The sequence below is a fragment of the Caloenas nicobarica genome, chromosome 1 (genome assembly GCF_036013445.1).
Source record: "Caloenas nicobarica isolate bCalNic1 chromosome 1, bCalNic1.hap1, whole genome shotgun sequence".
Classification (NCBI taxonomy): Eukaryota; Metazoa; Chordata; class Aves; order Columbiformes; family Columbidae; genus Caloenas; species Caloenas nicobarica.
The window spans coordinates 125,872,688-125,882,371 of NC_088245.1; the positions used below are offsets into that span (position 1 = coordinate 125,872,688).

Genomic DNA, 9,684 nt, shown 5'->3' on the forward strand with positions numbered 1-9,684 from the left:
CTCCTCTGCTGACGACCCTGCCCACCAGCTCTGGGTCTCCACAAAGAGAGCCATTAGCTGCCCCATTGAAGGCCCCAGTTCTGAGAGGGGGATATGCAACTGCCACACCAGTTCTCAGGGCGCGGCGGCAGGGAAGTGCAACTGCCACATCTTCTAAGCTGGGGAATGGTGACTCTTGGGATATGTCAGACTGCATGCTTCCTGCCATCCGGTCCTTTTTGCATCTTCTTCAGGATGGTATAAGGAACAACTTGTATGCCAGAGCACTTTAAGTTGACTTTTGACCTGTATCAGTCAAAAGCAGCTGCTCATTCCATTGTGGTAAAAATATCTCAAATGGTCTACCCACGTTTTCAGTCATACGTTCTGCAAACAGTTCCTATCCTTCTTATGCGTTATTCTGCCTGTCCAAAGCCCCCTGTTTTCAGTCTCCTAGAGAAATTTTTTGGGTGGTCAGATCAAAACATGGAAGAACTTTTAATGTTTGTACAAGCTGGGTACGTACAGTGGTGTAAGTTTAGTTCTGAAGTCTGAAATGGAATAGTCTTCAATGCTTCAGCATCTTAACAGAAAAATCCTTGGACCTGAGTCACCATAGGAGAACCAGCTAGTGGCTTATCGTAACATCAGGTAAAGTTTCTGTTGACACACGCCCTTAAAGGTCAGTTTCTTTGAAAGCATTCTCCCAGACAGCACTAGTGGTGCTGCATACATACCTGAACCATCTCTACCTTTCTGCTACATGTAAGCGAAACATCTCCCTCATAGGACTGTGCCCACTGCGTATCTCCTAATGCTGCCAGGGCAATGCTGTAATAGACCCTTCTGTGGGCAGTGGGAGGAAGCTGCAGAGGAAAGATCTTTATCAGGGTCTGGGGGTCAGGAAATCACTTCCTCTATTGGATAGCAATTTTGAGAGAGGACTTTTGCTCCACTTCTCTACTCACAGTAATTGTTTTCAGCTACCTAGCCTTAATACCATATGCTTTTTTTCCCCATAATATAATTTCATGGATGAGAACTCTTCATCTAATCTACATCTCCATCGTAGTACCCTCCTTGTAAAATGGCAAAATAGGGAGCACAATCACCACAGTATTTTGCCCAGAAGACTTGAGGAGACTAAGAACTTGCCTTTGTCCCAGCTCTTGAGATACTTACTGCATCTGTTTCCTTACTACAGAAACAAACTCAGTAATTGTGCCTTAGAGAGTAATTGTGCAAAAGTGCCCAATACTACATCACAATGAGAACACTGCTTCCAAATATTCATTTAAACTCAGTACAGGTATAGACTACCTCTTAAAACAGATGAATTATATCAAGTACCTCATTTTAATAAGCCACAATGAAAAAAATATACAAATACCTGTTTATAGAGGAAAAAGTCTTTAGTGCTGAAGTGCAAATGCAACAAAGTGTGGCATTTCACAGTTCCCCCACAACAGTCCTGTGGATAGCCAGAGGACAACTGCACCTCCGACAGCAGGTAACAGCTGGTTAACATCCAGAATAAAAATAAATACAGAGTCTTGATCAGTTTCACTGCAGTAATAAGAAGTGAGGATACACCTTAAGAGGGTGAAAATCCTGGATTAACAATTCATTTGACAACTCTGTGTTCAACTTTCTGCATGGCTAGTATCTGGAAGGTTAAGAACAGTTATCAAGACTTCTTGAATTTGAGGATAGTAAGTATCTCTTGTCCTGCTTGCCTGGAAAGTACTCGTGTGCCTTCTAAGCCACATTTCTTCATTGTTTCCAGAATTTCATCTGTAATTGAAAGTGCAATGTTACAACTGAGTTTATACAGAAGTTAGCCACAAAAGGTGGTGCTCATGCATCTGGCAAACATAAGCTGTAAAGCAAAGATTATAAACTGTGTCTTCTTATTCTTTCAGACAGTACTTTTTATGCAAAGTAGTCTTCCACCAGGGACAAATAAAGTTTACAATTTACTAACTTAAGTTCTGTATGTAGTTGTTATTAATAGCAATTAACCATTCAGTTATGAAGCTGATTTGTAGGAGAAGCTGAAATTTGTGCCTTCTCCCAAAAGCTGCCTAGTCAATCACACGTGAAAGAACAATCTTTCTTCTTGAAACTACTTGATAATGTATAGCCATTAAGCATTAGACCAGAAGCAGCAAGTCTGAATCTTTTCTCTATGCATGTCAAAAGCAAAGACATAACACTTCTAACTAAAAGCTTTTGCCTTTTAAGTTTATACCACCATTCACTTTAATGAGAAAGGGTTGGCCTGGCTTCATTACTTAGTTGAGAAGATTTACAGTCACCTTTCAGTCTTGCAGAGCTGCTGGGCTCAGGACCTGCAAATTACCATTTTCCAAATGAGTGTAGGGAGTTCTTAGTTTTGGTAAATTTGCTTATATTTTTGGTCTACCTCACCAGACACTGGATGCACAAGGCATGAATTCGGAGAAAGAATTCCAAGAAGCATCAGGTTATGTAAAAGTCCCTCTGCAGATTAGACACCCACACAACCTTGAAAGATGAGAAGCAGAAGAGTCCACAGAGATGCCACAGTTTGCATGAAGCCTGCAGATACAACCTAGCCAGCTATAGGATTTCTAAGTAATGACCTAGGACACCTACATGAATTTCAGTATGTGCTGTCAATCTTCAATTGTTTGCTGTCACCACATGTTGGATTCAACTGATGTCATGCATTACTTGTTTACTGAAGTCTAATAACCTAGAAACACAGCTACGATCAACATTTTGATCACTACCGTGTTAAATGTGATTTGGCATATTTAAGGGTCCAAGGAAAATGATCACCTGGATTATTTTCTTTAATTGTGACCAAGTAGAATAATCCTCCTGCTGAAAGTAGGTCTGGTACTAATGGAAAAACTCTATCCATTACTTCTCTGCCCTTTTTACCGCCAGCCCAGGATGCCTCTATTCCGTGGCTTTCCACCTAGGAAGAATGAAAGCAAAGATTGTCTTAACACGGAATGACAGAAGCGTCAGTGGTACTTGTAAGAGAAACATCACCATAACATCTAGTTTTAGGTGTCTGCCATTGGAAATCTGACACCTTTGATTCAGCAGATTAGTTCATGCAGAAAAATTACTTCAAAACTATTTCCCACATGAAAAACATCATACTTCTGTTTCAAGTTCCACTCTTAAACTAAATCAAAAGAACTACATTTTGTCACATGCTTTGTATGTATTTTCTTGTAATGTTTTATGACCTTATTTGCCAAGTGGAAGGTGGCCAGAAAACCCTTTAAGTCTTCATGGGTCAAATTCTGAGAGTAGGAGTCTGCAGAATCACAGAATGTTAGGGATTGGAAGGGACCTCAAAAGATCATCTAGTCCAATCCCCCTGCCGGAGCAGGAACACCTAGGTGAGGTTACACAGGAAGGCGTCCAAGTGGGTTTTGAATGTCTCCAGAGAAGGAGACTCCACAACCTCCCTGGGCAGCCTGTTCCAGTGTTCTGTCACCCTCACCATGAAGAAGTTTCTTCTCATATTTAAGTGGAACCTCCTGTGTTCCAGTTTGTATCCATTACCCCTTGTCTTATCATTGGTTGTCACCAAGAAGAGCCTGGCTCTATCCTCACCCTTTACATATTTATAAACATTAATGAGGTCACCCCTCAGTCTCCTCCCAGCTAAAGACACCCATCTCCCTCAGCCTTTCCTCATAAGGGAGATGCTTCACTCCCTTAATCATCTTCGTGGCTCTGCGCTGGACTCTCTCCAGCAGTTCCCTGTCCTCCTTGAACTGAGGGGCCCAGAACTGGACACAATATTCCAGATGAGGTCTCACCAGGGCAGAGTAGAGGGGAAGGAGAACCTCTCTCGACCTACTCAGCACCCTCCTTCTAATATGCCCCAGGTTGCCATTGGCCTTCTTGGCCGCAAGGGCACAGTGCTGGCTCATGGTCATCCTGCTGTCCACCAGGACCCCCAGGTCCCTTTCTCCTACACTGCTCTCTAATAGGTCATTCCCCAACCTATACTGGAACCTGGGGTTGTTCCTGCCCAGATGCAAGACTCTACACTTGCCATTGTTACATTTCATTAAATTTTTCCCTGCCCAACTCTCCAGCCTGTCCAAATCTTGCTGGATAGCAGCACAGCCTTCTGGTGTGTCAGCCACTCCTCCCAGTTTGGTGTCATCAGCAAACCTGCTGATAGTACACTCAATTCCCTCATCCAAGTCATTAATGAATATATTGAATAGTACTGGCCCCAGTACTGACCCTTGAGGCACTCCACTAGATACAGGCCTCCAACCAGACTCTGCCCCATTGACCACGACTCTCTGGCTTCTTTCCTTCAGCCAGTTTGCGGTCCACCTCACTACCCGATTGTCCAGTCCACACTTCCTCAGTTTAGCTGTGAGGACGCTGTGGGAGACTGTGTCAAATGCTTTACTGAAGTCAAGGTAGACCACATCCGCTGCTTTGCCATCTATCCACCTCGTTATGTCCTCATAAAAGGCTATGAGGTTGGTTAAGCATGACTTCCCCTTGGTGAAGCCATGTTGACTGCCTCAAAGGGTATTTATTTTGCAGGAAATAAATGCATTTTCCATTGAAAGTCTCCTATAAGAATACCTTAGCATGCCTAACAGAAGCCTTACATGGTTTATACTTGATGGAGAAACTAGGTATTGAGAAGCAGCAGCTAGCAATCCTTATTCCCACGTAGTCTTTACAAGCTACTCTAGTAAATAATTTTCCCTATAACAGTGTTACAATGCTGTTACAACAGTGCTGGTCCTACAGCATCCTTAAAAAAAAACCCCTGACATCTGTCCTCTGACAGCAGAAATACCATTTTTACTGTGTGCATTTAAAATTTTTCCTACCTCTTCAGAAGGTGTTACCACGTATGGTGGATTAAATACCAGTAGATCAACCTTCCCATTTAATCTTGGAGACAGACCTTCGACCTATAGATTAAGGTGATGATCCTTTTGTAATTTTTTATTTTTTAGGCAGAAAGAATGCAAACATTTTGTAAAAATACAGTTACATAGTGCTGGATATTCCAAGCATTTCAGACTGACTCAAGAATACTAATCTTTACTTTCTATGTGCAAGAGCAGCACCAAGAAGGACCGTGCATAGCAGAACAATTTCAGTAATCTTAAGACTGTGTTATATATGGGATGTAGAAGAACAAGAGACACATATGCAGACACAAAGATAGTACTTTATTCTTGCTCAGTTCAGAATTCAGGTTAGATATGAAAGAATTTTGAATTTATCACCGGTTAACATTTGTTACTCAAAATGACCAATTTGCGACAACTGAAGTTTAGTTCAAGTATGAGCAGTTGTTCATTCATTTTAGATCACATTTATCGTTGCCGATCTTCATCTTCTATAAACACATATAATCACGGTATTTTAAACAAAGATCTTGCTAAAGAGATGAGAAACTTAGCTTTTCTCCCTATCAAATTTTGTAAGAAACAAAAAGTAACAACATACACAGTTGCTAATCAGAAAGAGCTGAGAACCAAGAACTGCATAGCATTAGAGCAAGGGTTATGATAATGTCAGGACACTGCAGAGTTCCTTGTGCAGGATTTTCCAAACTATATGTAAATAATTTATTTTTAAAATTATTCTATGTATTTTTAAAGCTTAAATTTGAATTTTAGAGCTTAAGTAGTTTGTTTTTCCCTTCTTTCACAAATACTTTGACATTTTGTTATCTTTTTTTCATCCATGCTTATTAAGACAATGTTTGTTCTGGACTTTATGGTTAATTTTCAGTATCTCTAATAAGTATTAAAAATTACAAAAACTATAAAGAAGATATTGTTGAAACATCTGCCTTACCAAGTCAGTAATGACTGGCTGAAGGTGAACGTTGTTAAGCAGAGCTGTCTCCACTGTACAGTAAGCTGCCATCGGGTTGATATCTGTACATCTACAACCAAAATATTACAAAATATAAATTGCTGCCTACTGTATCTACAAGCTTAACCCTGTGAGCTGTAAACTAATTTATGTTCAATGAAAATATGTTTTCCAGCATCCTTTTTCGTCGCAAGTAAAAAAAAAAAAAAAAAGCCAGTAAAATACACGCAATATATCAGCAGCTAAACGACTCAACACTATACTGGAAGTTTTAATGACTGTCGGAAAGGTGAAGTATAGGATCTCCTTTTCAATGCTCTGCATAAATATATATGCATACAAGTCTAATAAAATTCAGGTTCTACCAACATTCAGGTAACAAACATTATGTTATCAGACCTCAGTAAGACTAGCCAGTGGCTAAAATTTAGGCTTCAACCCATCAAACAAAAGTGTAAGCTTAGCAATTTGTTTAAGTGGGAAAACGGAATTCTAGTTGCACCACTAAATTGTTACAGAACCTGAAGTAAATAGTTTAGGCCCTCTTTGCTTTGATTTCCATATCTGCAGAATTGTGTCTACAACTACCTGAAAGGAGGTTGTAGCATGGAGGGTGTTGGTTTCTTCTCCCAATTAACAAGTGATAGGACAAGAGGAAATGGCCTCAAGTTGCATAAGGGGAGGTTTAGATTGGACATTAGGAAAAAAATTCTTCACAGAAAGGTTGCCAGGCATTGGAACAGGCTGCCCAGGGAAGTAGTGGAGTCACCATCCCTGGACATGTTTAAAAGATGTGTAGATTAAGTTCCTAGGGACATAGTTTAGTGCCAGGGTTAGGTTAGGTTATGGTTGGACTTGATGATCCTGAGGGTCTCTTCCAACCAAAATGATTCTACGATTTCTTTGTGAAAAGACTAGTTTTTAAAATGTGGAAATGAAAAGTATATATGTGAGAGCTATGTATTCTTTATTATCACATGCAACAGTTTAAGGAAGTCCTACTATACTTACATGTACAGTGCACTGGATCCAATAATGGAAGAAGCTAGAAAAGCTGAAACCACACCAGATCCACATCCTATTTCAAGGCAGATCTCAACTCTAGAGAGAGAAAACTCTGGATGACTTTTATTTGTAACATGTAAGAGCACCTGCAACAGATGCAGAATTAGCCAAGACAGTGTTATGAAACCTGCTGCCCCTCTCCCAAACATGCTGAAGTACTTGCTGATCATATGACCTTCAAAGCCCACATTATGTTGCCTGTTTCATAATAGCTGCCAGGCCTACTTGTGCCCATAGACAGTTCCTGGTTATCACAAGCCACTTTGGAAAACACATGTATTTCCCCCGTCTAACATTAAAGTTTCCATTAACTACACAATCTCAACAGTACAGGCTACATTTCTACCGCATTTATTACACATTTATTGCAGCAGGACTGAACTCCAACAGAAGTTACAGAAGATCACCGTGAAGCCACACAATGAAAGCAAGACTTAAACACAGAGTACCTCAGGAGAGTTTCAGCCAGCCCCAGACAAACAGCAGTGGCAGACAGTTTCAAAATAATCACTCATAAGATATAACTCCTTGGGTGATTTCTACAGAGTGTTTCAAAAAGACAGACCCAATTTGAAATATATTCTGCTTTTCCATCTTTTTGAAACACCATGTATAGCGGTTACAGTTGTGCAGACACACTTCAGCTGTGGAGATGATTGGCACTGGGCAGCAACCTGAGCAGATATGCAAATCCTACAGCTTCTCCAGCCTTGAGACACTGACATTTTACCACATTCAAACACATGTGGCTGCTACCAAAATAACAGAATCACAGAATGTTAGGGATTGGAAGGGACCTCAAAACATCATCTAGTCCAATCCCCCTGCCGGAGCAGGAACACCCAGATGAGGTTACACAGGAAGGCGTCCAGGTGGGTTTTGAATGTCTCCAGAGAAGGAGACTCCACAACCTCCCTGGGCAGCCTGTTCCAGTGCTCCGTCACCCTCACCATGAAGAAGTTTCTTCTCATATTTAAGTGGAACCTCCTGTGTTCCAGTTTGTGCCCATTACCACTTGTCCTATCATTGGTTGTCACCGAGAAGAGCCTGGCTCCATCCTCGTGACACCCACCCTTTACATATTTATAAACATTAATGAGGTCTCCCCTCAGTCTCCTCTTCTCCCAGCTGAAGAGCCCCAGCTCCCTCAGCCTTTCCTCATAAGGGAGATGCTCCACTCCCTTCATCATCTTCGTGGCTCTGCGCTGGACTCTCTCCAGCAGTTACCTGTCCTTCTTGAACTGAGGGGCCCAGAACTGGACACAATATTCCAGATGAGGTCTCACCAGGGCAGAGGAGAGGGGAAGGAGAACCTCTCTCGACCTACTAACCACCCCCCTTCTAATACACCCCAGGATGCCCCATTCCCCCCCTGCTCTGCTCACAGCGGGAAGGCGTCACCCACCTCCCCGCAGGGGCTGAGACCCGATGAGCAGCTGGGGGCAATACACCCCGGGGACAATCGACTGCGGGGCTCGACGGCCCCTTCCCGGCGTTCGAACACCCCGGGCCCAAGCGACGCGGCCGCTCCCCCTCCCCCCGCCCCGCACGGGAGCCCTCAGCACCGCCCTCGCGGCCCTGGCGGCACGCGCTGGCCCCGCCCCGCCCAATTGGCCGCCCCCGGGGACTGCTCCCGGCCCTCCCCTCCGCGACGCGCCTACCGAGCCTCCCGCAGCCGGGCCGCGTCCTGCTCCAGGGCATCCAGCAGCAGGAAGGTGTCCTCGGCCGGCTCATACACATCGCCGAAGGGCCCGTCCGGCCCTACGTGGTCGTACCGCGGGGTCGGGAGCGCGGGGGCCGCCATCCCGTCCCCGCTCCGCGGCGCGCATGCGCAGGCGCGCCCATCCGGCCTGGGCGGACCCAGGGACGCTGCGCGGCCGGCGCGCTAACGTCGCGAGAGTCGGGCTGGTGCCCGCGCGGGGCTCTCGCGCCACCGACACCGCCAATGGGAGGGCGCCGGCTTGGCCCCGCCCCTAGCGCGGGCCTAACAGCCGTTGGCGGCTGTCGGGGGTACCGGTGGCCGCTTCGGCGTCAGTGAAGTTCCGGCCTTGACTTCCCGTGAAAACTGCTGTTCTCGTGAAGCTCCAGCGTCAGGTTTCACCGTACTGATTCAACTGATCCAACACTAAAAATCTTCACTAAATCAGTGTCAGTGCGCATAGGCGTCCCCACAGCAGGTGTCCTGGCCATCCATGAAGACTGATATGAAAGGATCTTATTACTTTTGCCTTTCCTTCCCAAAATAATTGCTTTAATTGCAACATACTGGCTTTGCGTGGCTGGCGAGTTAGCAGGAAGCCAAACAAAAGAGGTGGTGAGGAAGCTTCTACTTGGCAATTCTACAGCGAAGCACACAGGGAAAAGAATTACATTGATATTCAACTTAAGTTCTTTTTTTCCAGTTATGAAACAATACGTGCGTATGATTCTTTGCCAGTGACACTCAACAGCATCTTTAGCTCCAACCCTATGAACTCCAGAATTCAAAGAAAAACGAGACTCTGCAAAACCAAGAACTGAGTGGAAATTTCAGGGTATAGATCAGATTAATACTTTGCTCTACACAACAAAACACAAATGAGCAAACAAATTTAGTTGAAATGTAGGAGAGAGAAACGTCTGTGTTCAATTATTAATGTACTGAACACTGAAATGCTGAGAGTGAGATGGATGTCTAGGTCAATGAAGGAAAAGGATGATGCTAATAAACAGGCCAGAATCTTAAAACATTATTTTTGCAATAATTTTGGAGATAATAAGTTT

The 9,684-nt window shown here is 43.7% G+C and overlaps 1 protein-coding gene across 2 annotated transcripts; it reads right to left on the bottom strand.

Moving 5' to 3' along the window:
• Positions 1-1,316: 1,316 nt before the first annotated feature.
• Positions 1,317-8,769, bottom strand: N6AMT1 (N-6 adenine-specific DNA methyltransferase 1). 2 transcript variants are annotated; one of them, XM_065641947.1, is made up of 6 exons: positions 8,583-8,769; positions 6,868-6,957; positions 5,836-5,926; positions 4,854-4,937; positions 2,803-2,944; positions 1,317-1,773 (listed from the first exon to the last, which is right to left on the bottom strand). In XM_065641947.1, exons 1-6 carry the CDS (start codon positions 8,723-8,725, stop codon positions 1,667-1,669), a joined length of 657 nt encoding a protein of 218 aa, XP_065498019.1. In that variant the 5' UTR covers positions 8,726-8,769; the 3' UTR covers positions 1,317-1,666. The 2 variants fall into 2 exon arrangements, with proteins under 2 accessions (XP_065498019.1, XP_065498030.1); XM_065641958.1 differs by lacking the exon at positions 4,854-4,937.
• Positions 8,770-9,684: the final 915 nt, after the last annotated feature.

Coding starts and splice junctions, on each gene's coding strand:
- N6AMT1 (XM_065641947.1), bottom strand. CDS start 8,725: ATGGCGGCCCCCGCGCTCCCGACCCCGCGGTACGACCACGTAGGGCCG. Junction 6,958..8,582: donor GCCCGGCTGCGGGAGGCTCG/GTAGGCGCGTCG, acceptor TTCTCTCTCTAG/AGTTGAGATCTGCCTTGAAA. Junction 5,927..6,867: donor GGATCCAGTGCACTGTACAT/GTAAGTATAGTA, acceptor TTTTGGTTGTAG/ATGTACAGATATCAACCCGA.